Raw genomic sequence first — 27,515 nt, forward strand, 5'->3', positions numbered from 1 at the left:
AAAATACATTTTTTATCTATTAACTTACTACTATATAATTATAAAAATGCCCCTAGGAAGTAATTTAAGGTCCTTTGTGCCTCCTTAGCAGTTGTTAGTTGCACCTGAGCAGTCCTTAGCGGTTCCGACAACTCTTCAAAAAACATAAATTTTATCACTAAAATGATATTTTTTCTTTAAAATAATACATTTTTTGTCACTAAACATACATACCTTGTATTATAAGAATGCCCTAGGAGGTATTTTTAAGGTCCTTTGTGCCTCCTTAGCAGTCTTTTGTATGTATCTGAGCAGTCCTTAGCGGTCCGACAACTCATAAAATTTTCACCAAAATCATATTTTTTCTTAAAATTTTTTTTTTTTTTTCACTAAAAATAATACCATGTAATGTAAGAATGGCCTAGGAGGTATTTTAAGGTCCTTTGGCCCTCTTTAGTAGTCCTTTGTGGCTCCTTAGCAGTCCTTAGCAGTCCTTAGCGGTCCTTAGCAGTCCTTAGCAGTGTTTAGTAGGACCCAACATTACGTACCAGTAGTCACGACGTGCTAGTATTACAGTACACAAAGATTGGATTCAGTGGCTGACAGCTGTTGAATTTTACCATATTTTAACCGATTTAAGCATTTGTATTGGAGTTTAATTATGGCTGGAGGTAGGATAAGTTCAACATTATCGTCTGGACCAGCTGTGGCTCTGACAAAAACTATCCTGACAATATTCAATTTTATTTTTTGGGTAAGTTAATCTGTTACTGTGTTAGCCTGCAAATTATTTTTTTTTCAATAACTGAATAAGATTATGAATGCATAAATAATTTCTACAGATGAGATCAAGTTGACAGAAATATATGACGTTCAGTGTTATGCTCTGACAGGTTCAGTAACCTTTTGAAAACATCATGCTATGTTAAAAGCAATGTTTCAAAGTTTTATCAGAGCATAAATATTCATACTCATAGTCCAATATATTAGACGTTACAGGCTTGTTATAGTTTATGTCGGTCAAGCCTGACGTCTAATAGTTATTGCTCCAAAACGCATAGCATCATAAAAAATTCAAAAAATGTCTATTGTCTTGCCTTTCAAGCTTTATTCAAAAGCTTATCTTCTTTTCTTTCAATTTCATGCTCAATCATACACAAAAACTCTCAAACAATGTACTTATCAATTTAAAATAAAATATAAACATCAATCTATTTTTGTCCATCAGCCATACTGGTTAAGCAAGGTGCTTTACAGATTAATTCCAAATTTTTGAACGGAAAAATATATTATTTCATTAAAAAAATATTCTGTTAGATTGTTCTGACTCAGTTAAACGCTTGCATTTGAATTAGCCAATCAGATTTCGCGCACTTTATGGCCGCCACTTTTTTATCGGCTGAATTGAAATACATGAGAGGATTTATTCATGATTTTTCGGATGTGACAGTTTAATTATTTTGACAAAAGGTATTTATTTTTTAGTTTTGTTCATAAATAGGTCAAAACTTATGTAAATACACGCTGTCTTCATTGTTTTTCGTTCCGCCCGATTTTCTGGCGGAACATGCTATGGGTTTTTGAGCAATTTCGATATGACGTTGCTTTGCCCAGAAGCAAAAATATCTCAAAGCGACGTCATATTTATAGGACTAGCTGGTCTGGATCCATGCTGGTCGCAAACCCACTATGTTGGTTTTGTTATGACGCGGTTCATTTCTTTTTTTATTTTAGATTTCTGGAATAGCTGTATTAGCCCTAGGAATATGGGCAAAGGTGGAGCTGTATATTTATATGGAGCTGTCAACAGTGTATTATGAGGAAGCCCCATATATTCTCATTGGTGTTGGAGCTATCATAGTTCTTGTTGGATCATTTGGATGTTGTTGTACAGTCAAAGGTCATTCAGTTCTTCTCTACATGGTAAAGTTATTGTATATACAATCATGAATCATAATGTTATCAATATGCTGAAGATATTTATTATAATATTTAGTGACTGTGTATAGATAGCTATGAGTAAGTGTGAATGAATAGGTTATCTTTAACATACTGCATAATTTTGCATAAATTTACTTTTATTATTTTAAAACATGCACAACTGAATAATCTTTTGATTACTTTGACACAGTATTATGCTCATTCTTTCATTGTCAAGTTGAGCTGAATTGACTGTCTATTTAAAAAGATAAACTGATATAACAGAATCACCAACAGTTGATAATGGAATATGTTAAGAATAAAATATAAATCTGCCTAAAAAGACTGCCCAACTCTTTTTTATAAATTAAACTCTACATATATTTATAGACATTTCCTTAGGTTAGTTATTTATCGTTCCTTTGAAGGTAATAATAAAACTGAAAGCAATTACGGGAAAATGAAATGCAATTTTGACTTTCACTTGTTCAGTGTGCTCTTTGATGGACATAATGTCACTGAAACATTTTAATAAGCCTGAAATCACCAAAAATAAGATTATCTGTATTAATAAGAAATAGCAAACAGTATATTGATCCAAAGAAAGGTACACTACTACAAAGTAAAGACAATTTTTCTTAATTCTGAAATTATCATAATTATTAACAAAACTTTTAGATGATTTAAAAGTATATAAAGTACATGTATATATATATATTTAGGTATACAAATTTCTTTCAAAGTTATGCTTTTTAACTATATATTGATGAAGCTCTTATATGATTTCAGGGTATAAATTTAGGTGTACATAAATGGCTTAAAATAGATAATGTTTTATGATCACTTCCTGGTTTTAATAAAATTTCACAATGTTAGTGTGTGCACATGTGAGATGAAAAGATACAATTGTGTTGTGCCTAGACATAGTCCTACCTTGATAAGAAATAAGCAATCTTATCTCGAACTTTTCAGTTTAAAAAAAAAGATCAACATTTCAAAAAGAAATAAAATAAAAACACACAAGGTAACCCTAATCGTTAAAAGATTTCTATATCTGTGAAAGATTTGAGGAGTGAAAGAAGGTTTGAGGAGTGGGAAGGTTATTGCTCCAGTATAAATCCAGTAATATTACAAATTCTCATTTTATTTCAAGTGTTCAACGTGAGAACAAATTGTAGTGTAGTAATGTGATTATTTTCATTAAAACTCATAATTTATGCTATATGCTGACATTCCTGGCTTGTAAGCACTTGAAAAGCACTTAAATGTAAAGCCTGCTCCGCATGCTCAGGAGCTATGCTAATATTTACATAATCTTTAGTACATGGATTGCAGAGATATATTTTTAGTAAAATACAGGCAGAATATTGACAAAACATATGAAAATTTCTAATAGAATATTAAAAAGAAAAAAAATCCTAAAATTGTGAATTTTATCAAACCAGCTAAACTGTTTTGGCATTAATCTATATCTATGAGAATCATGATCAGGTTTTTTTTTCTCTTAATTGGGTAGAGGCCTTAACCCTTTGATTTTTGAAAGAACTATCTCTTAAATTGCTGATTTCGGAAAGTAAAAAGCTACATGTAGTTAATACTTGAAAAAACCTCCTTTATTATTGATATGTTTCATCAACAAACATTTGAATCAAAGTAAATCATGGTTTAAAAGCTTTTGTTAAATTTTCCCAATTTAAATGGCCTGTTGCAAAACAAATAATAAGTAACTGGATTGTTCAAAATTAAAATAGATTTAGACACAGATTTGACGAAAACATTTTGAATTTGGATAATTTTTTTTCACTTCATTTTTTATCAACTACAGAATTCTGATTTTCTTCCATCATAGTTTGTTTATTAATTTACATAAAGGTCTCAGAGAGGATATAGACTGGCGTGACTCTCTGAGACAGATTTATTACATTAAAGAAACCTTTTATAACCATTATATGATTCTATATTTATATTCCTCAAAATAATCGTAATTTGTGTATCTCAAAAAACAACATTACTTTTTTGAGTTGGATGAAATTAGTCTGTGATTTTTTATTATTCAATTGATTTTATGGATATTTAAAAAAATAAAATGAATAGAAAAAGCACAACAAATTATAAACAAACATAGCAAAATAGAAGAAGAAAATTTCTTTAGAATTTGAGTAAGATGACATTAGGCTGCGATTATTTTTAGCTCACCTGTCACAAAGTGACAGGGTGAGCTTTTGTGATCGCTTTTCGTCCGGCGTCCGTCCGGCGTCCGTCCGTAAACTTTTACTTTAAATGACATCTCCTCATAAACCACTAAGCCAATTTCATCCAAACTTCACAGGAATGTTCCTTTGGTGGTCACCTTTAAAAATTGTTCAAAGAATTTAATTCCATGCAGAACTCTGGTTGCCATGGCAACCAAAAGAAAAAACTTTAAATATCTTCTTTTAAAAACCCTAAGACCTAGAGCTTAGATATTTAGCATGAAACATCTTCTAGTGAGTGTCTACAAAGTTTGTTCAAATAAAATCCCTGGGGTCAAAATTGGCCCCGCCCCAGGGGGTCATTGATTTTCCCTATATGCATATAGTAAAAACTTAAAAATTCTTCTTTTAAAGAACCCAAAGAGCTAGAGCTAAGATATTCAGCATGAAACATCTTCTAATGAGTGTGTACCAAGTTTGTTCAAATAAAAGCCCTGGGGTCAAAATTGGCCCGCCCCAGGGGGTCATTGATTTCCCTATATGCATATAGTAAAAACTTAAAAATTCTTCTTTTAAAGAACCCAAAGAGCTAGAGCTAAGATATTCAGCATGAAACATCTTCTAATGAGTGTGTACTAAGTTTGTTCAAATAAAAGCCCTGGGGTCAAAATTGGCCCCGCCCCAGGGGGTCATTGTTTTTCCCTATATGCATATAGTAAAAACTTGAATAATCTTCTTTGAAAGAACTCAAAGAGCTAGAGCTAAGATATTTAGCATGAAACATCTTCTAATGGGTGTCTACCAAGTTTGTTCAAATAAAAGCCCTGGGGTCAAAATTGGCCCGCCCCGGGGGTCATTGATTTTCCTTATATGTGTATAGCAAAAACTTAAATAATCTTCTTTGAAAAAACCCAAATAGCTAGAGTTCAGATATTAAGCATGAAACATCTTCTAGTGAGTGTCTACAAAGTTTGTTCAAATAAAAGCCCTGGGGACAAAATTGGCCCCGCCCCGAAGGTCTTGATTTTCCCTATATGCATATAGTAAAAACTTAAAAAATCTTCTTTGAAAAAACCTAAATAGCTAGAGTTTAAGCATGAAACATCTTCTAGTAAACATCTACAAAGTTTGTTGAAATAAAAGCCCTGGGGTCAAAACTGGCCCCGCCTCAGGGGTGTCATTGTTTTTAACTATATGTGTGTAGTAAAAACTTACAAATCTTCTTTTAAAAAACCCAATGAGCTAGAGCTTAGATGTTTAGCATGAAATATCTTCTTATGGATGTCTACAAAGTTTGTTCAAATAAAAAGCCCTTGGGTGAAAATTGGCCCTGCCAGGGGGGGGGGAAAGGGGAGGGAGGGGGAACGGGGGGGCGGGTGAGATCATTGTTTTTCATTACATGTGTGTAGTAAAAACTTAACATTGTGAAACATCTTCTAATGAGTGTCTTCCAAGTTTGTTCAAATAAAAGCCCTGGGGTTTAAACTGGCCCCGCTCCGGGGGCCTATATACAGGTGAGCGACTTCAGGGCCATCATGGCCCTCTTGTTTTCTTCAATTTACAGATATTAAAAAAAAAGAAAGAAAAAAAAAAGCAATGAAAAATGTAAGGAAAAAAAATCTTCAATTCAGCAATACCCAGTAAGCTGAATTTCTCCCTCAAATTTGGCAACAAAAAAATAGATAAAAAATAAGCACCATACTCAATCTGAATATGTTCAAATCTGCTGATGTTTCACTGAAAAGCATAGGCATTGCGATTATGCGATTATGTTGGTGTTAATTCAGTGCTTAGTTATTAAAATTCACAGCAATTTTATATTCACATATAATAATAATCTTGATCAAAAGCAGTAAGAGTAACTTATTTGATTGGAATACTTAATTAAACAGAATCTAAACTGTTCTTGTGCCTGTTCCAGTTAGCCTACTTTTTCCCAGCTTAAAAAGTAATCTTGTGCGGAAATGACCGTCTGCAATCTTTTACATAAATACTATACTTAAAGGAGCAGACTATTGCGTCTACGTTTTTATCTTACTAATGACACGATCATATTTTTCTTCTTCTGCAGACTGAAAAATTTGCGCAAAAGATTTTAGCATTGTATAACGGCCATATTGATTATGTGGTAACATTGACTTCAAAGTCTGCTATTTTCGGCTATCCCTACATAGCATAGACAGTAATCGGAAACTGTTTGATTATATATCATGATGAAATGTATAGTCGCAATATAGTTCTTGTATAGAAATCCTGCTCAAATATAATTCAATACATTACAGTATAAAGCTTTATGTCATAGAGTAATTAAATATAGAATAGAGAAAAACAGAATCCATAAAGAAAGCCTAACACAGCAAAATTGAAAATGTTGCAGGGTCAGTTTGATTAAACCTGTTCATGACAAACCCATTTAATAAAATTGATATTACACTAGTGTAATAACACTTTGATGTGACGTCATTTGCGTTTAAAATATAGTGTTAAAACTCTGACACTAATTGTTAGCGCTATACTATTGGCACCTTTACTCTTTTTAACTGTAATTTCCTTCCTTATTTTAGATTTATGATAAATAGAATATTGTATGTGTAGATTCAATATTAAATTTATTCAACTCTTTGAATGAAACAATATTATGCTCTTAAATATTATTATCAACAGTTCAACTTGTTTTATAAATTCAGTATTAAAATCTACACTCATTCAAAATCCTTCTCTATATCTAATGAAATATTTCATAAGAATTAAAAAAGAACATTAAAATTATTATGTTTTTTTCATAACATTATGTCCATTTCTTGAAATATTTGTATCATAAAATGTATAGGTACCGTAATTTGATATACATCAGGGCTCATCCTGGGTGGAAATTTTAGGGAGAAGTGACTTCCTCGCGTAAAATAGGGAGAAGGGAAACAACCCAATGTGTATGCATTAACATGCATGGCTATACATCCTTTAACTATAATATAAACACAATCTATTTATCAGCTATTTATAAGTTTTCTCTAAATATTTGTTTTATGTATTTTCATGTAGATTTATTGATAATAATGTGTAAGAAAAAATATGATGAATAAACTAATTTTATATTATTATTTTCTTCACATTCCATACAAGATAAAGTTACATTGGATATTGATTAACAATATCTACATTGGATATTGACTAACAATATCTGTCTACACTGTTCTGATTACAGAAATTCTTTTATGACCTTCAATGTTGTAATGCCACATTTATGTGCTTATAATTATGTTTATAAAACAATTTTCAAACATCGAAGAATATGTAAAATATGTACTGCAAACATTTGTGCACATTATATTTGATCACTAAAATTATATACATTCATTTCTTATTGAAAACTTTGACTGAGAAATTATAGAAAATAAATTTCTAATTACCTCCCTTTATTTTCATGAAATGTTAAACTAGGCAATATCTTTTTTATAATAATGCTTTTTGATATTTACAATATTGATAAATCTTAATCTGAGCGTCATATATTATGACATTAAAAACTCATATCTATATTGAAACAATAAGAACACTTCTTTCCTGACAAATTTTGTTGTTATATACATGTACTCATGATATACGACCGATATGTAGCATGCCGATCATGATTCATGCCGATCATGATTCGTAGTTTTTCGGGGATGTCGTGCCCACGTGCGTAAGCTGTGTCAAATTTGGCATTTCTACAAAGATAACAATGCCAAACACTCTCATTGTCTACAATATACCAATCGTAAGATTTTTGCGAATTGGCTTAATTAAATTTTCGCGTAGATGTATCAGAATCAGTAACTTTCTTTGGGCATTTCGTAGCCATGACGTGAGCGACATAACAATTTTTATTTGATGTTAACAGACTGAAATCATTCAACATATGATTAAGATTTTAATCCAGTCGCTGATCATTAATGAAATTGATTATTTTAAATTGACTAACAGTTTTGTGATAGCCGTGAAAAACCCATTGCACATCGCCTTTACTTGGGTTAAACACCGCGTGTATATCAATTAGGGAAGATTATTTTGCACGTGTTTAGATGATCGGGAAAAAACAATATATAATTATCGCCTAATCCCGTATTAAACTCGCAAAACTGTCACACAATTATACCCGTTTCGGGCCGATGCTCTCATTATTTACTGATTAGAGTAGGCGGTTTATCACTTTGCATACAGGTAGACGGGTAGTATAAAGCGACGCACTGATTGGATAATGATAATTAGCAGTCGTCATATGGGCGGATACAATCCCTGCTCTTTACATCGCCAAGTAATTACTGTTTGGGAATTAAGATTTTATCGGCGATGTTGACTTCTCTTTGATCAATTGCACCGAGTCCAATCGTTCACTATGTTTCCCAGGCGGAGAACGCATGAAGAGATCAATTTTACAGGTGGAAAACCGATACTGTGGTAAGAAAATTGTCTTCAATTTCTTTGAAAATGCATATTTCACAAAACTTTATAGCCTATTCTGATCTCGTATGATTACTTTATCCGACAGGCATCTCAAACTAGCCAAATCTTTGTTAACTTTATTAGATTCATTATCGACAAACTGCACAAGGAAAGTCACAAAATTGGTAAAATCGCTCTTTAATAGCCAATAACTTGACATCCAAGCAAACTTCTAAAAACATTTGTATCGCTCTAAAGGCACTTTATAACATATCCTCATCCACCAAAAGCCTGTTCTATTTCTATTCCCGTTATTTTTGGAGTATAAATATCGTTTAAGCGAATTTTCAAAATGACACGCATGAGCCGAACTTTCATGTGGTTTTCATAGGTTTGAAAAGTGAACGCCAATGAGCAGGTGGTATTTTTAAAACTCAAGTTTTTTTCTTAATTATCTAACAAATTTAACATATTCAAACTTTAAAATTTTCAAATTTTATTCCAAAATAAATGAGAGACACTTCTTTTTACAAATTAAAATATACGTTTGTACGCTGTATATATATGCTAATTAGCAAAAGTACGACGGGTCTGTTGGGAAAGATCGTTGTAAAATTGAAGTAATTCCTCAAAAGCAGTTGTTAAGATGACAAAGAAAAGCATAATAGTTTCCTCGAAAACTTGTTAACTTGTTAATAGTGTTTAATACATAAAACGGAGAGATAACTAAGTTTTGTCATGATTGAATAAAATCAACAACTGACGACATTTAAGCTGGGTCTTAATATAATAATCTTACATGGCACTTTGGAAAAATCCTTTTGCACGCATTGTAAAATTATTGTTTTACAAAATATGTACTTTTGATAATTACAACATGAATCCTGAATAATTGTATATAATTACTATCATACATGCATAATATTTAAACAACAAATACAACAAAGGACAAAACGACAAATAATAGCGTTTATTCCGTCACTTGTCTCAAATTTCGGCCCGATAACAAGGTGTCGTATATTTTTAATGATCTACGGCACTTGATTCACGTGGTATGCATGTTTTGCCGGACTACTTTTCAAGAAAAAATATAAAAACTGTCGTTTAAATGCTTCTGTGTGTAGAATAACGAATTTTGGAACGTTGATAAAACTTTGTTTGTTTATTTTATTTCACTCTATGAATTTTCAAAGCGAAATAAAAATTATTTAAAGTGAAATAAATGTAAAAAACTTAACTGTTTTGCGACATTTTAGAATAGCCGTACTTGATTTGATTGTTTTGCACGTTGCTGTTTGGCGCTACATTTGTGACGTCACGTAAACAATACTTTAAACGTCTTGATTACAACGTTAACGACTGAATAAAAGATATTGGTATTCAGAATTCATTTTCTTAGTTAGACCATTTTCTTTCATTCTAGATAGTTTTCACAAACAAAATTCGACAAAAAATTGTTTTTATTTATTCACATTTTTCAAATAAAATTGGCGCTCTCAATGTTGAAAATACACGGGAGATAATAAGAACGGCGAGCCAGCATTGGTGTAGAAAAAATTAGGGCCTTCTTTGTCTTATATAGAAAACATTTCCGATAGTGTGATTAAAGGTTGTTTGCCTAAATAAAATCTTTAAAAAAAACGGTGACAGGATAAATAGAATAATTTAGATTGGTGCCGTGGATGGAGAAAGCTTTATCTGGCTCTGCTCCGGAATTTATTGGGTTCGCCTTCGGCTCACCCAATAAAATTCCTCCGCCTCGCCAGATAAACTTTCTCAATCCACGGCACCAACCTATTATTTCTCTATATGTATTTTTACTCCTTTAAAGTCCCTGTGTAACCTCAAAAACTTTAATAGTCTAATGCATGTTTAATATGATAAACCTGATACTCAAAATAAAGAAATTACCCAATATTACAAATCTTACATAGATATTATCGAAATTTAACAAGTTCTGTAAATAAAGGGAGGGTAATTAAAAAACACATTTTTGATAAAAACTTTGCCTATTCTTCATTAAAATAAAAAAAGTGTATTATTTTTAAAAGAAAAAACTTATAAAGAACCTAAAAAAATTATGTGTTATTTCAACATTTTTCTGCTATGTTCATTTTTGTTGTAAGGAAAAGGTGATATATATATTCTTGCTTAAATGTCCTGTTTTTATAATTAAGGATGTAACATCCTTGCGAAAGTTTGAATATAAAGTCAAGTTCTTATGAAAAACATATACTTAAGAAGTTGACATTATTAAACACATTAATATGAAATTTCTTGAGAAAAAAGGTTTGTTGAAATTTTTTATTGGAATGTAAAACTGATTTTTTTTTACCGCAAAAACAGATTTCTAATTATCTCCTTTTTTATCGGGAAATTTTTTAAACTTTTTTGGCAATATCCTTATCAAAAAGTTTTCTGTAACTTTTAACATTGTTAATTCTTTTATTTTAAGCCAAAGATGTTTCATATAAGAAACATAAAATTTTGAGTCACAGGATCTTTAAGTGTATGTTACATCCTTTAATTTATCACACACCCGTTTGCCGATTTGCGACTCCGTAAATATGGTCAATCACCCTACGCAGTGATCTCCCCTTGTAAACAGGATTAGATAAAGTAGCAAAGCGTGACCTAACCGCTCGTGAGGAGTTTGAAAATAAATTATGGTATTGCACGGCCGTGCATAATTTTGACGTTTTACCCTCATTTGCGTTTATACAAACATAGGGGGAAAAAACGCGCTAAATGTTTTGCGTTATACTAAGGCCCCTGTTATGAAAAAAAGGGCCTTTTTTTACTTTTAAAAAGGGGCTTTATTTTTGGGATTTGATAAAATAGAATATTAAATTCCCTTTTAACTTCATTTACTGAAATTTAAATTTCACTCGTTTTAAAAAATAATATAAGAGCCGGAGAGCCTTTGTTTAAAACTAATTTTTTTCAATCGTGCAATAAATTTAATTGAACCACCCCATTCCCCAAAAAATCCTTTTATATAACAACAAAGGAAATTTTAAGTCCAATCAACCAAATTTTGGGTTGGTATTTTGCAAATATTTACTAAAGTTTTAGAAGATGAGGATTTTATTTAATATTTCCACAGAACCGAACATTACCCTTCATCTATTGCTTATAAGCAATTCGTCATAAGGTATGAAAAATAGGGACTTCTGATTGCTCAAACATTTGGGAACGAAAATTTGTGGAATTTAAAGTTCAGCTTGATCGGGATAAACATAGTGAGATTATCCATGAAAACGGAGGTAACCAAAAAAGCCGCCTGCTCAATGCTTTCGTTTTGCAATTCTGATGAAACCACATGAAAAGTTCCCGGCGTCAATTGCGTTCATTTTGGGAAAATTCGCCTTAAAAACGAATAATTATTACTCCAAAAATACGGAAATAGAAAAAGAACTGGGTTTTGGTTTTGATCTGAGGAATATGTTTAATTTAAAGAACCTTAAGAGCTCGATTACAAATGGGTTTAGAAAGTGTTTGCCTTGGATGTCAAGTTATTGCTATCAAAGAGGCCGATTTCCAAATTTTTTGTGACTTTTCTTCGTGTGCACGTTGTCGATTTAATGAGTTCTTAATAAGTTAACGACAAAGATTTGGCTAGTTTGAATGCCTGTCGGATAAATAATCATACGAGATCAGAATAGGCTATAAAGTTTTGTGAAATATGCATTTTCAAAGAAATTGAAGACAATTTTCTTACCACAGTATCGGTTTTCCACCTGTAAAATTGATCTCTTCATGCGTTCTCCGCCTGGGAAACATAGTGAACGATTGGACTCGGTGAATTGGGAGAGCGAAATGGAAATATACACGGCGAAGTTTTCGCCTGAATCGCCCTTCCGGATGAGCCCTGTACATGTACATTATAATTATAATTATGTAAATAAAATAAAATGATAGCAAGTTTATGTGTCCTAACATATATAACAGGGGCATCTGTGTCTTTCAGACATATTTCTAGTTCTGTTATTGAAAGGTGAAAAATTTAAAAATCTCTTCCATACAGTGCTAAAATTAATCATGTTTTGTAAATGAGGGAAATTTTCATCTCAAAGTTGTGATACATGATGCTGCATGATAGTTAGAGTATATGAGACAGTGTGAGACATCATTCATGAATAAATAATGGATGGTGAAGTAATTAACTGATGAAAATTTCCAGTACTTGACACAATTTGTGTCAATAATAGTTCATTATTTCAGTGTACAAAGGTTTAAATAATAAAAACATTCAATTATCAGGGTTTTACCCGAAGATAGAAAGAGAGAAAAGGAATTATTGCATGTTACCTTTCTTTTTCCGTATCGCAGTTCACAGATTTTCGTAATTAAGTTACTGTATAAAATATTCATTAATATGCCAATATACATGTACATGTAATATATGTATAGTCATAAATATTTTCTTATGATCTGTGTGAGAGTGTATAATTATTGATCATTGAAAAATGAATGTATTATTTAAAGGAAGCATAAATAAACAAGCCTTAAGAAAGAAGAAATTTTGAACTTTTTCTTGATGCTGAGATAAACATAATTCCCATTGCAATGCACTTTTAGGTCAATCTTCAATATTAATGTTTGCTTTACATGTATATAAGACTTTGGATCGATCAAGGATTATCATTGTCACAAAAAACATATGTCTACTTCCCTGCGTGGGTTAACATTTATAGAAAATATAGAGATAGTCTCAAAAGTGAATGTACATGTAGTTTAAATTTGTTATATGTCTGTCTGTTTTGTCTTACATGAGGTTATTTATTATCAAGATATGAAAAAAATGCCAGTCTCAGACAGCTATTTTGTCATTTAATCACAGGTTCTAAGAATTGGAAATTTACAGACATATATTTCATTCGTAGAAGTCGATTTTATTCTTTAGGGAATTAAAAAGTGTCGATAAGACTGGGTTATGTAATAAGTGCTACAGTTGCTATTGTATTGATTTTTGGAACTAGTTGATTTGAGGGGGAAAACATTTATTTGATTTTCTTTCCTGCAGCGAAATCATTTAATTAGGTTTTGTTGAATCCGATAATTGTCTTGTGACAATACCATATTTAGCAATTTGCAAGTGACTAGTCATTTATACATGTTTTATAAATTTAAGGTACGATAAATGTTAACAAATATAGTGTTAAAATCATCTTTGATGTTAGATATAGTGCCTAAAGATTTTGAAATGGAAGTGTTTGCCTTTGGAATAGAGATATCATTCTGATATACATGTATGTCCGTGGTGAATCTAATTTGTTTCGTAAAATACCGTAAAATTCTTAACAAACACCCCTTCCCTAATAGGCTTTTTCATATGGAAAAAATCTACTCATCAGTGCTGAACATATGAGTATATCCATAATTTTAAATCAAACCCTTCAGAATCCATTTTATTTTATAGTAAACACAAAAATATATCATATGAACCTTAAAACCTTAACACTTTTTAATGTTATTACCAACACTTGCTAACACTAAATGTAGTTTCAATGATTTTTGGATTTAGGAAAAAATGTGTTGTAATAATAGCCCCCCTTTTGGAAAATGTTAAGCCACCGGGGGTGTTTAAACAGGATTTTACAGTATGCTCTGTGCTTACGGTTGAGCTATGCTGTCTTTCAGCTCATCAGAACTGAATGTTCTTGGTCAGCTATTGGTATGATATGGGTGGGGGTGGGGGTGTAGGGGTGTCTGTTGCCTGGCGTCAACAATTTTCTTCAAACAACATAAATTATCCTCATAAACCTTACCAGGCCAATGAACCTTTACCTATTGTTAGTGTTTCAGGTTGATTTGGCCATGGTCATCAAGGCAAATAATAGAATTTTTTCTTCTCCCTATGTTATCAGTCATGTTTTTAGCTTTGTTATGGTGACATTGTTGGATATTTATTGGTGTTACAAACATTCCTTGTGCTAACATTATCTATGTATGATATAAGGTTGGTAAAATTTGTGCTAGCTATAGATTGATCAAATTAATTCTTGCAAACACAGTCATGTTTGTTGTTTAGCAGACGGCATCCATAATCATTATCATAGTGAACATCGAGTACACAAAATGACTAATGAAATTTTTTGTAAAAAATATATTACTCATAGATAATGATGACACAAATAAGATATTATTTGCAACATATTTCTATAATAGTTGTTTGTGTTTATTTTTGACCTGTAAACAGGTGGTCATAGCATAGCAATCAAACTTAACTAACACAATTGCCAGTATTAACACAGAAATACAAATAACAAAGTTGATATACTCAAACTTGCTTGAAAATTGTATAAAGTAATTTAAGGCATAGCATAGGTTAGTATAGCATAGCAAAGGTAAGCATAGTATAGGTTAGCATAGTATAGGTTAGCGTAGTATAGGTTAGCATAGTATAGCATAGGTTAACATAGCATAACATAGGTTAGCATAGCATAGCATAGGCTAACATAGGTAAACATAGTATAGGTTAGCATAGTATAGGTTAGCATAGTATAGCATAGCATAGCTATTGCTTTGAATTTTGAAGGACATAAAAATATTATGAAAGAAGCTTAAATAATTAATATTTTCATACATTTTAGTTCTTTTACCAAACATATAATCTAGCAATAATGAATGATTTTTGTTGGATAATTTTGTTACAGTATGCGTGTTTCTTGGTGTTAGTGTTTGTGGTGGAACTGAGCGCAGGAGTGACTGGATTTGTCTACAAGAATAAGGTAACATCTGGCTGACTGTAATATTAATTTACCTATTGCAAAACATATTGAATTCTTGAAGCTCTTATACACCTTCCCAGCATTTAATATATTATCTGGCTAATGATAATTCTAAGTGATATCAATATCAAAATGCTGTTAAATAGTAATCAAACTGTGAGTATTATAATATGAAGTGCAGAGATTCTTATTGAATTCTTTATCACATAGCTGGAATTGAATTTTTCCAACTTTTGTTTAAACATATTTTATTCATCACATACTAGAACATATTTTTACACAACATTTACAATCAATACAAAACTGGATTAGACTGGAAGTAGCCTACTGTTTATTGAAGTCTTTTTCCAATGTATATTTTTTAGTATTTATACCAGAGATGGTGAGGTTTTTTGTCATTTGTTGACAAAGAAGGCTTCTAACATCGCAAACTTCCAGATCTAAATATTGAATTGCCAATAGTTGAGATTACGTGATTTCAATTATGTCAGAATAACTAAAACCTAGAAGTCAATATAATTTCATGGAGGCAGATGTGTAGGCTGCAATCCTGTACAGTGTACTGTTGGCGTAGGCAAGTTGTTACTGCCGCAAGTGCATTGATATTAATCCTGCGTCAGTTAGAGGGGTTTATTTTTTTTTCAATATCTGCATCTCTGTTTTTAGCTCACCTGTCACAAAGTGACAGGGTGAGCTTTTGTGATCGCTTTTCGTCCGGCGTCCGTCCGTCCGTCTGTCCGTCGTCCGTCCGTCGTCCGTCCGTAAACTTTTACTTTAAATGACATCTCCTCATAAACCACTAAGCCAATTTCATCCAAACTTCACAGGAATGATCCTTTGGTGGTCACCTTTAAAAATTGTTCAAAGAATTTAATTCCATGCAGAACTCTGGTTGCCATGGCAACCGAAAGAAAAAACTTTAAATATCTTCTTTTAAAAAACCATAAGAGCTAGAGCTTAGATATTTGGCATGAAACATCTTCTAGTGAGTGTCTACCAAATTTGTTCAAATAAAAGCCCTGGGGTCAAAATTGGCCCCGCCCCGGGGGGTCATTGATTTTCCCTATATGCATATAGTAAAAACTTAAAAAAGCTTCTTTTAAATAACCCAAAGAGCTAGAGCTAAGATATTTAGCATGAAACATGTTTCTTATGGGTGTCTACCAAGTTTGTTCAAATAAAAGCCCTGGGGTCAAAATTGGCCCCGCCCCGGGGTGGTGGGGGGTCATTGATTTTCCCTATATGCATATAGTAAAACTTAAAAATCTTCTTTTAAAGAACCCAAAGAGCTAGAGCTAAGATATTTAGCATGAAACATTTTCTAATGGGTGTCTACCAAGTTTGTTCAAATAAAAGCCCTGGGGTCAAAATTGGCCCCGCCCCGGGGGGTCATTGATTTTCCCTATATGCATATAGTAAAAACTTAAAAAAGCTTCTTTTAAATAACCCAAAGAGCTAGAGCTAAGATATTTAGCATGAAACATGTTCTTATGGGTGTCTACCAAGTTTGTTCAAATAAAAGCCCTGGGGTCAAAATTGGCCCCGCCCTGGGGGGGGGGGGGTCATTGATTTTCCCTATATGCATATAGTAAAACTTAAAAAATCTTATTTTAAAGAACCCAAAGAGCTAGAGCTAAGATATTTAGCATGAAACATTTTCTAATGGGTGTCTACCAAGTTTGTTCAAATAAAAGCCCTGGGGTCAAAATTGGCCCCGCCCCGGGGGGTCATTGATTTTCCCTATATGCATATAGTAAAAACTTAAAAAATCTTCTTTTAAAGAACTCAAAGAGATATGGCTAAGATATTGAGCATCAAACATGTTCTAATAGGTGTCTACTAAGTTTGTTCAAATAAAAGCCCTGGGGTCAAAATTGGCCCCGCCCCGGGGGGTCATTGATTTTCCCTATATGCATATAGTAAAAACTTAAAAAAGCTTCTTTTAAATAACCCAAAGAGCTAGAGCTAAGATATTTAGCATGAAACATGTTCTTATGGGTGTCTACCAAGTTTGTTCAAATAAAAGCCCTGGGGTCAAAATTGGCCCCGCCCCGGGGGGGGGTCATTGATTTTCCCTATATGCATATAGTAAAACTTAAAAAATCTTCTTTTAAAGAACCCAAAGAGCTAGAGCTAAGATATTTAGCATGAAACATTTTCTAATGGGTGTCTACCAAGTTTGTTCAAATAAAAGCCCTGGGGTCAAAATTGGCCCCGCCCCGGGGGTCATTGATTTTCCTTATATGTGTATAACAAAAACTTAAAAAATCTTCTTTGAAAAAAAAATAGTTAGAGATTAGATACTAAGCATGAAACATCTTCTTGTGAGTGTCTACAAAAGTTGTTCAAATAAAAGCATGGGGTCAAAATTGGCCCCGCCCTGGGGGTCATTGATTTTCTTTATATGTGTATAGCAAAATCTTAAAATCTTCTTTGAAAAAACCCAAATAGCTAGAGTTTAGATATTAAGCATGAAACATCTTCTTGTAAGTGTCTACAAAGTTTGTTCAAATAAAAGCCCTGGGGTCAAAACTGGCCCGGCCCCAGGGGTGTCATTGTTTTTAACTATATGTGTATAGTAAAAACTTGAAAAAAATCTTCTTTTAAAAAGGCCAATGAGCTAGAGCTTAGATGTTTAGCATGAAACATCTTATGGGTGTCTACCAAGTTTGTGCAAATAAAAGCCCTTGGGTTAAATTGGCCCTGCAACGTTGGGGGGGGGGGCTATATACAGGTGAGCGACCTCAGGGCCATCATGGCCCTCTTGTTCCATTTCTTGTAGTGATTCTCACGTGTAATCATCAAAAAGCAATTATTGGGAAAACAGTAAATGTTTCAGTTTTATTGATTTGTAAACAAAGTAAATATGTTGTTTTGTTTCATAACGATGACACTTTATGCAGTCTGTTTAATCTCTAAACTGATAACTAAAGTACAAATGAATAATTATTTGTCATTTGTGGCCAGATTGCACAGGTGCAAACCCAGGATAAAGTATGGTGAATGTCAGGTGTCGGGTGGGAAATTTTTTATGCCCCCACAATGTGGGTGCATATAGCGTTGCACTTGTCCGTCCGTCCGTCCGTCCGTCAGTCCGTCCGTCTGTACGTCCCGAAATCTTGTGAACGCAACTCCTCTTAAACCAGATGGCAGATTTTGCTTAAACTTACAGGGATGAACAACCTTAATATGTAGATGGTAGTAAAGGAAGGAATTTTTGCTGTGACCAAATTTAACAGAATTATGGCCCTTTGTTGATTTTTTTACTAGATACTATATAGAAATTTTGTGAACGCAACTCCTCTTAAACCGGATGACAGATTTTGCTTAAACTTACAGGGATGAACAACCTTAATGTGTAGATGGTAGTAAAGGAAGGAATTTTTGCTGCGACCAAAAATAACAGAATTATGGCCCTTTGTTGATTTTTTCACTATATACTATGTAGAAATTTTGTGACCGCAACTCCTCTTAAACCGGATGGCAGATTTTGCTTAAACTTACAGGGATGAACAACCTTAAGGTGTAGATGGTAGTAAAGGAAGGAATTTTTGATGCGACCAAATTTTACAGAATTATGGCCCTTTGTTGATTTTTTCACTATATACTATGTAGAAATTTTGTGAACGCAACTCCTCTTAAACCGGGTGGCAGATTTTGCTTAAACTTACAGGGATGAACAATCTTAAGGTGTAGATGGTAGTAAAGGAAGGAATTTTCGCTGCGGCCAAATTTTACAGAATTATGGCCCTTTGTTGATTTTTTCACTATATACTATGTAGAAATTTTGTGAATGCAACTCCTCTTAAACCAAATGGCAGATTTTGCTTAAACTTCCAGGGATGAACAACCTTAATGTGTAGATGGTTTTAAAGTAAGGAATTTTTGCTGCGACCAAATTTAACAGAATTATGGCCCTTTGTTGATTTTTAGTTTTCAACTTGTGGCACATGTAGTCCAAAAAATATTTGACCTAGAGTCATAAGATTGACAGAACAGTGGCGTGTGGGGGCATCCGTGTCCTATGGACACATTTCTAGTTTTCTCAGCAACCACTTATCACAGCCTCTTGATATTTTGCATAGAGCATTGACACGTGGTTCCATACTGTGGGGTCTGTCGCTCAGCCACTTCCTGTTTACTGACTTAGTTAAATTTTTGACATTAATGGTCAATAGTAAAAAATATTTGTAACATTACAGGCTCATGATATTTGGTATACAACAAGGCCCTATCTGTCTTTGACCCATTTTAACCTTTACCCTGTGTCACTGAATATACCCATGAAACCAGCAGACCAGGGCAAACCAAAATAAAGACTGCATATGTGTGCAAAAAATAATGGTGACTGCTCCCTGTTCAGTCAGGACATATTTTGAAATTTTCCATAACAAAAAACTGATTGGTTTGTGCTAGATTGAAATACAGACATATCCAATAAAGTTATTTAACATGTGAGGGATAAACATATTTATGTTTATGTTTGATGGTTGATAACTATTTGCCACTTTTGTATCAATCATGTTTCGAGTCTACTTTATGGAACTATATATAACCAGTGATATGAAATGAGGAAACATTAGGTTTTACTTTTGACCTGGGGATTTTCTGGTCATATCCAGTTTCCATTATTGGAACTATCGATTATCAATTTTGAGCATATTAAGATGAAAATTTGAATATTGTCAGCCAACTGTATAGAGCCTGGTCAGACTGTAAGAATATGCAGGCTGGCCTGGCTCTATACTGGTGGTAAAGGTTGGTCACTTGGTTCAAGCATTGTAAGGGTTAAGCCATTTTTAGATGTAGACAGATTAACCACAAGGCCACTGATCCCATGTTTCAGGCATTGCTCTGTTTGCTTTACATTGGGTAACACACAGTTAAATTAAGTGAAAATTCAGACTTTTTTCAACTGAGAGAATTTACAGAAATCAGGATGAAAATGTCAATGCAGTTCTTGCATTTTTTAATGCAAGAACTTAATTTAAACTTCTAACTTATGTTAAGAAAATAAGGGTCTAAACCATAACACTTTGCTTTCCCATTTAAACAATTACAGTGTATAAGGCATACTTACTGATATAAATAGACTACCTGTAATAAAAGACCACCTTTATCATTTGGCTATTATGTCTTAATAGATAATTGTCTATATTCTTAGACATGTAATTCTTTGCTAAAGGTTATGTAAAATGTATCTTTTCACTTTGTTTTCAGCTTGAGACAGGTTTCAAGGAGGGATTGGGTACTGCCCTGAAACAGTACAACAAAGATACATTGAAGTTCAAAGCCTTTAACGGTCTCCAAGAAAATGTAAGTATCATGCCCTTTGTATAATGTATCCAAAACAGAGAGAGAAAAAATATTAACCTTGCAAGAATCAAAAGTGATAATTTTTGCCACCAGTATTGTGCCAGGCTTATCTGTATAAATGTATGCAGTTTGATTATAGGGTCTATCCTGTTTACATAAAAACTTGATATCCCTAAAATTGATAATGGACAGTTCCAGAAAAAATGAAAGTTATACCAATCCATTGAAGAATTTCAAAAAGTATAGGATTAAGAACAATTTTTCCTAAATTTTATTGAATGAATTTTGTGAGGACTTTAATATATTAGTAATGTTTGATTTTTATGCACTTTTTTCTTTTTATATTGGATATGCTAAATGAGTAATGAAGTAATTACATTTATTCAAAGACTTATCAGATATTTGCCACCAAGATTATTTTGAAAATGATGGAAGAAATCTGTTAAGAAATTAAGGAGGTTAAGATTTAAGAGTAAACTTGATCAGATATTTCATAATTTTATGTTTTTTTAAGCTGAAAACAGTAAAAAAATATCTGAAATTCCACAATGTTTAGTTTTAATTATTATATACTGAAATGTAGAATATTATTCTGTATATTTCAGCTACACTGCTGTGGTGAGAACAAGTATCAAGACTGGTTTACCACACCGTGGGAAGTTGAACAGCGAGCCAAGAATCTGACAATGACCGTACCAGCGTCTTGCTGTAGAGTTGAGCAGAATAAATGCAAACACTTTGATCTTCCTAAAGATGCTATGAACAAAACTCTCGATATTTACACCAATGTAAGATTTTGATTTTGATTTCATTTCAATATTATGATTAGCATTAGAATATGAGGGTTAGTTTTATATTTTTGAAAGAGATGCACATGTTTGACTAGTTTTTTTACTGGTGAAACAGATCTACTTACAGTCATGGAATAAACTTATAAACACAACACATAGATTAGTATTTCAAGGCATTGTTGTAAAACAGTTGTAATTGAAAAAGAAAAACAATGAAAGGGAGACAAGTCAAGTCAAGAAGTTTGTATATTGACCATTTGATTACTAGTATATAATAGCCTATTTGTTTTGCATACTGTGTATGTATTGGCATATTGGTACTGCCCCAGATGTATTTTGAAATAAACTGTTGAAACTCTTCTATTTTGTAGGGTAAAATAAGATCATACTTAGAGCCATCTTAGAACCATTAGAAATTACCATTCTTGGGTAAACAGTATGCACTGCCACTGTCAAAGGATCTGAAGTTATCATAATACTTATGGTATTTATATTGTTGAATGAAATGCTTGAAGGCTTGCTCCCTACCATTTAGTAGTAGTGTTATTTATTCAATAAATTCAATACTGAAATAACCCACATTGGATATCTGCTATTTATGGAATATTTTCAGGGTTGCTATGACACAGTTACTGGTTTCATGCAGAAGAACATGGCCTTGATTGGTGGAGTAGCACTGGGAATCTCTTTCTTCCAGGTATGTCTAGCTCAATTCCTTTAACCCATAACAAGCTGAGTATTTAAAAATGAACTTGTTCATCTTAAAATCTGGACAAAACGATTCACTATTTTCAGAAATAATTTTAAAATATGTATTGACTGAATAGCAAATTATAGAGCTGAAAATGCTCAGGGGAGCGCATGGAAAAAATCTAGTGCCGTATGTAGTGTAAGAGTTAAGATAGTGCACACACTCGGTAAATTTCAAATTTCTATGTCTCCATTTTACATTGAGATAACTATTAAATCTTCAAAGGGGGTGTCCGTGGTGGAGTGGTTATGGTCGTTCACTTCAAACCACTTGCCTATTACCGCTGTAGGTTCAAGCTGCTCAAGCGTCGTGGGATCCTACATATGAGAAAGCTATCCAGCTTGCTGAATGTCGGTGGTTCTACTCAGGTGCCTGTTTGTGCCTGAAAAAATGTAGTGGGGCACAAATGAGGTCTTCCTTCACCAAGGCTGGAATTTGCCAGCCATGACCTATACATTGTACTTTGTTGGTGCAACATAAAACCCAACCAAAAAAAAAGTTTTTTAAGCTGCACACCTCTAGATAAGTAAACTGTTTTTAGCAAAATTTGATAAAACAAAATTTTTAAGATTTTAAGAAAAGATAATGATAAAGGAATTAATTAACAAATCACTGAACTTGTTCTGGTCTGTCGAACAAAATGGCTACCTGTGCTGAAAATAGTAACAAGCTTAAATATATGTAACATCTCCTCTACAGTTGATTGATGTATTTTGATGAAACAGAAATGATCCATAGGTGATCCTTTACATAAACTTCTAAAATTGTTTTGGTCATCTAAACAAAAAAGACCACCAGAGTTAGAAATAGAAAAAAAACTTTCAGCATCAGCATTTCCTTCTCAACCACATGGTAGATTTTGATGAAACTGCAGAATAATGATCATTAGGTGGTCCTGTACAAATTTTGAGGAAATGTAAAATGGTAAGTGGTAAAAATAGAAATAAGCATTATGTGATATTTCAACTGTCTTGGCAGATTTTGAAAAAACTTCACAGAAATTATCAGTTAGTGGTTTGTTATTTACAAAAATGCTAAATGCTTAACAGCCTGCTGATCTTAAAAACAAACATGAAGCAACAACTATTGGTATATTTCAGCTTCTAGGAGCAGTGCTGGCATGCTGCCTCGCCAAGAATATCAACAAGTCCAAGTACGAACAAGTCAAGTAGAATACAACTACAAGTCTGTGATCTGTTGGTGCAATATTATACACACTGTAGGAAATTTTTGAAGAAATTATCATGGCCACAGAGTTTACAAATGGAGCAACGTTTTATCAACATATTCCTTAATTCTGTTATCTTTTCTTTGTTAATTTTTTACTTGAAATAGAACTGTAGTAGTTTTTAAGAATATTTATAGAATAAAATGATATGTAAATAAAGTTGATATGTTATTAAGAAGGATTAGATAGTTTGAATTTAATAACAGCGTGTAATTATCAGTTTCAGATATATATTTGTATTTGCTCTAAGCTTTCTTTTTCCTCCCTAGATTAGTACATGTGTATATCCTGTTTTATGTATTTTGTTAGTGAATGAACAATTTTGTAATATTTATACACAATGCAGTATGAATTGACTTGAGTGATTGCTAGTGGTATCTGAAACTTGTATGTTATACCGGTAGTTCATACAAAAAAAATATTTACTAAAGATTATAGGAAGATAAATATTAGCTAATATTTGCTGAAATGTAGTAGACTATTTTTGTGTTTTTGTTTGCTTTAATATTGTACAAAATGTATATCTCAAAAAAATGCAGACAAATGAAATATACTGGTACCTGTATTTTACCACATTTTTGTTAAACTGTTATAAGATTTTTCGCAGTTTTTTTATGAATTATGTTTTGTCTCAGTTGATTTGATAAATACAATTTGCATCAGTTGATCGGATATTTATGGATTACCTCGGTTATTATTTGCATCAGTTGATTGGATTATGAAAATTTGCCTCAATTGTTTGGAATTTTTATGATTCACCTCTGTTGATTGGATTTTGCAATGTGCCTCAGTTGATTTGATTACACTTTGTGGCAATTTAATCGCTGGCTGTAGCCAGAAGGATTTTTTTCTGTAATATTTTACTATCAAGGCATAGAAAATTTTCTGTACTCATCAAATCATTATGTTTGTATAATGAAAAATACCTATAATTTTAACAGGTTACTTGACAATTTTTGTAAATGATCATGAATAACAATAGAATTTTTGTAATTTATTACAAATTATTGGACTAAATTATGTACTAAGTAATAAAAAAAATGTAGATTTTTGGATCTGTGATTTACATCAGATTATCAGACAGGACCTTTAAAGGACAGCAAATGGAAGACAAGATTATGAAATTAAAAGAAAATTATTGGAATTTTTCAAAATAAATTTGTGCCCTGATGAAGAACCAGATAGGCTTGAAACTGGTATATCTTTATTAAAATTTTGTTTACATTTATCTGGTGTTGACATGTGGTTTCTTTGTATTTTTCCTTTTCATCCAGTTTGTGTACTATAATGTTAAAATATTGCTATAGTTTACTGGATTATATTAGACTAATTATGTAATTTTCTTTTTCTACAAGCAGGGCTCTGGAAAGTTTTAAAAGTTTTTATTTATCAGATTATTTAAATATGTATTTAATTTGGTTATATACTAAAGTAGGTCATATCATAAGAAATATTTTTGTAAAGAATTTTATTAAATTTATTTTGGCATCATGTATACCTTGTTACATTGTTTTTTCAATTTAAAAATCTACTTCTCTATGGCTGAGAAATTTGAGGCATTACTTCTAACAATAGTTTTATAAAAAAAAATAATGTTTTTGCTGTATTATACTCAAAGCATTTATATTCTTCTGAATCTCCTGTACATGTTGTTTTTAAATACATGTAGTTATATCACAAAATTAATATTACATCAGATATACTGAAGCAGATTTTAGTACTATGCTGTAGAGGACAAAAGCTGTGCTTTAGAGATTCTGTTTTTCTCTCTTTTTGTTTTCATATTGTATAGTCCTTAAAATTGTTGTTTTATTGGAAAGATATACTAGAATTGAAGTAGAATTTAAATTGAGTGGTCGTGCATTGCTTTATCACCCCTCCCATATGTAAGAGAGGTTTTGTTTAAATGTCCTTAATTTATATGAGAGGGTTTGCTTCTATACCCCTCATTTATGAAAGGTTTTGCTTCATTACCCCTCATTTATGAGAGGTTTTTATTTCACTATGTGACATGTATGTCATAAGTATATGTCATTTTGGATATCAAAAAATGTCAGAACAATAGTAAAACAAGATTGGATTTTAGAAATGCTTGTTATGCTTTCTTTTCTCATTATTAAACAACATCCCACCCACACCCTACCTAGCGTCATATAAAGCCAGTTAAACTTGAAGTACTAGCCTAATTGTTTTGCTAATCTTGATCCTTTTCATAAAAGAATTATTAATTTTTAATCAAATTGATGTCAGATATATTAATCAAAATAATTTCTAGTCAAAATGATTTAATTTCTTTATATTATTTTTAAGTTGAATTTTTTTTACTTTGTTTACAAGAACAATTAACTTTTAAAATATGAAAATATTTTGTATGTCCTTTTATATCTGCCTTTATTTTTTCTGCATATATGTTCAATATATTTTCTCTGTAAGTTTAAGAAAGTAATATTGTTGGTTTTTTTATTTCTTGCACATATTTCTATGATTAGATTATTGCTTAAACAGCTATTCGGAAATTTATTGGGCATCAACTACCAATTGTTTTATGTTGTGGACTTTGAAACACTTGCTCATCAACTTTGTGTTTGAATCTTGCCTCGGACTTTGTACTGCTTTATTTATGAAAGCTTTCTGGCTAGATTACACAAGCTTGATGGTTCTCGGTGACTTTAAGTTGATGGGATGTTGTACAAGAATTATAGACAAACTGAGTTAGATAAAAATATATTAATAAAGGTTTATATACATTGGGCATATGAAAGTTATATGCCACTGTATAAATCAAAAGTAACTCAGTACTCAGTTTAAATAGGTAAAAAAATTGTTTTCAATTTTTTATACTGATATATTCCCATAAAAATTTAATGTAATTTTCTCCCACTTCACTTTAAATAAGAAATTTTACATAATTGAGCCGCGCCATAACAAAACCAACATAATGGGTTTGTGACTAGCATGGATCCAGACACCAGCCTGCGCATACGCTGGGTCTGATCAGGATCCATGCTGTTCTTTATCAGTTTCTCTACTTGTTATAGGGTTGGTTAGCGTACAGCATGGATCATCAGACTGCACAGATGCGCAGGCTGGTCTTGATCCATGCTGGTAGCAAATGCACTATGTTGGTTTTGTCATGGCGCGGCTCAATTATTATTTGTCTCATCAAATAATAAACAAAAATAATGAACCAAAAACAAACAAACAAACATAATTACAATGTCGCTAACAGATATAGCTATAATCAATGTCTTACTGTTACTTTACAAGTTTTATATATTAGTTTTTATTATATTTCATTGCAAGTATTAACCTATGTGTATTTTAAAGTCTGTTTTATATTTTTTCAGGAATTTATTACCCACCTTTTCTTGAAAGTATTTACCTTTGATAATTTATAAAAATTGGTAATTTTTCATAATGTAAGAAGTCTTCTTGCTTTTAACTTTTTTTTAAAATTTATTTACCAGAATGTTTACAAAGTTGTGTTGTATATCATACAATTACGATATTGAAATGTCAAGTTACACAGTTTTGTGTGGCAGCATGACCGAGTGTCAGACTAGAAATTTAAGGATCCCTATCCGCATGGGTTTAAACCCCATCAGGGGCAAGCCATTGTTTCCTTGGGCAAGAAACTTAACACTTGTTGTAAAGCACTGGTTGGTTCCAGGAACAAATTAGAGAGTGTCTATAAGCTTCTAGCTTCATATAGTACTAAAATAAAAATTTAGTATAAAATAACTTACACAGCTTACAGAAAACTATAGAAAACTACTCAAGTTTACTCAATTACCCACTTGTGTCTAATATTGTGCACTTAAGTACATATTTGGGGTCTTGTGCCGGCATAAATTGTATGTGTGAGAATAGTTTCAAATCAGTTTAAAATGTGTATATATTGCCACATATATTTGTAATGGTCTGATTAAACAAGAGCTGTCCGTAAGACAGCGCGCTCGACTTTTTTATTGCTTGCCAATAAAAAAAGTTTTTGCAGTAAAAGGCAATACAAGAATCTCTGTATTTTTAAAGTGAACAATGGCCATGAGCATTAAGATATTTAGTGAAGAATTATTTTACTGAATTGTGTGATACCCTTGAACACTGCAGCAAAGTTTGAAATGTTTAAGTCAAAAGAGGGCTGGTAAGAAAGAAAAAAAAACTGAGTTGAGCCTTAAATAA

The 27,515-nt window shown here is 32.2% G+C and overlaps 1 protein-coding gene across 1 annotated transcript; it reads left to right on the top strand.

Annotated features, from left to right (window-relative positions):
• Nucleotides 1–533: 533 nt before the first annotated feature.
• On the top strand, nt 534–27,260 carry LOC132735868 (tetraspanin-7-like). The gene is made up of 7 exons (XM_060722882.1): nt 534–733; nt 1,714–1,902; nt 15,173–15,247; nt 20,468–20,563; nt 21,169–21,351; nt 21,968–22,051; nt 23,206–27,260. The coding sequence occupies exons 1-7, from the start codon at nt 641–643 to the stop codon at nt 23,275–23,277; spliced, it is 792 nt and encodes a 263-aa protein (XP_060578865.1). The 5' UTR covers nt 534–640; the 3' UTR covers nt 23,278–27,260.
• The last annotated feature ends 255 nt before the right edge of the window (nt 27,261–27,515 follow it).

Source organism: Ruditapes philippinarum, unplaced genomic scaffold (assembly GCF_026571515.1).
Source record: "Ruditapes philippinarum isolate M1 unplaced genomic scaffold, ASM2657151v2 ctg500_1_1_1_1, whole genome shotgun sequence".
NCBI lineage: Eukaryota > Metazoa > Mollusca > Bivalvia > Venerida > Veneridae > Ruditapes > Ruditapes philippinarum.

Coding starts and splice junctions, on each gene's coding strand:
- LOC132735868 (XM_060722882.1), top strand. CDS start 641: ATGGCTGGAGGTAGGATAAGTTCAACATTATCGTCTGGACCAGCTGTG. Junction 734..1,713: donor TATTCAATTTTATTTTTTGG/GTAAGTTAATCT, acceptor TTTTTATTTTAG/ATTTCTGGAATAGCTGTATT. Junction 20,564..21,168: donor TTAACGGTCTCCAAGAAAAT/GTAAGTATCATG, acceptor TGTATATTTCAG/CTACACTGCTGTGGTGAGAA.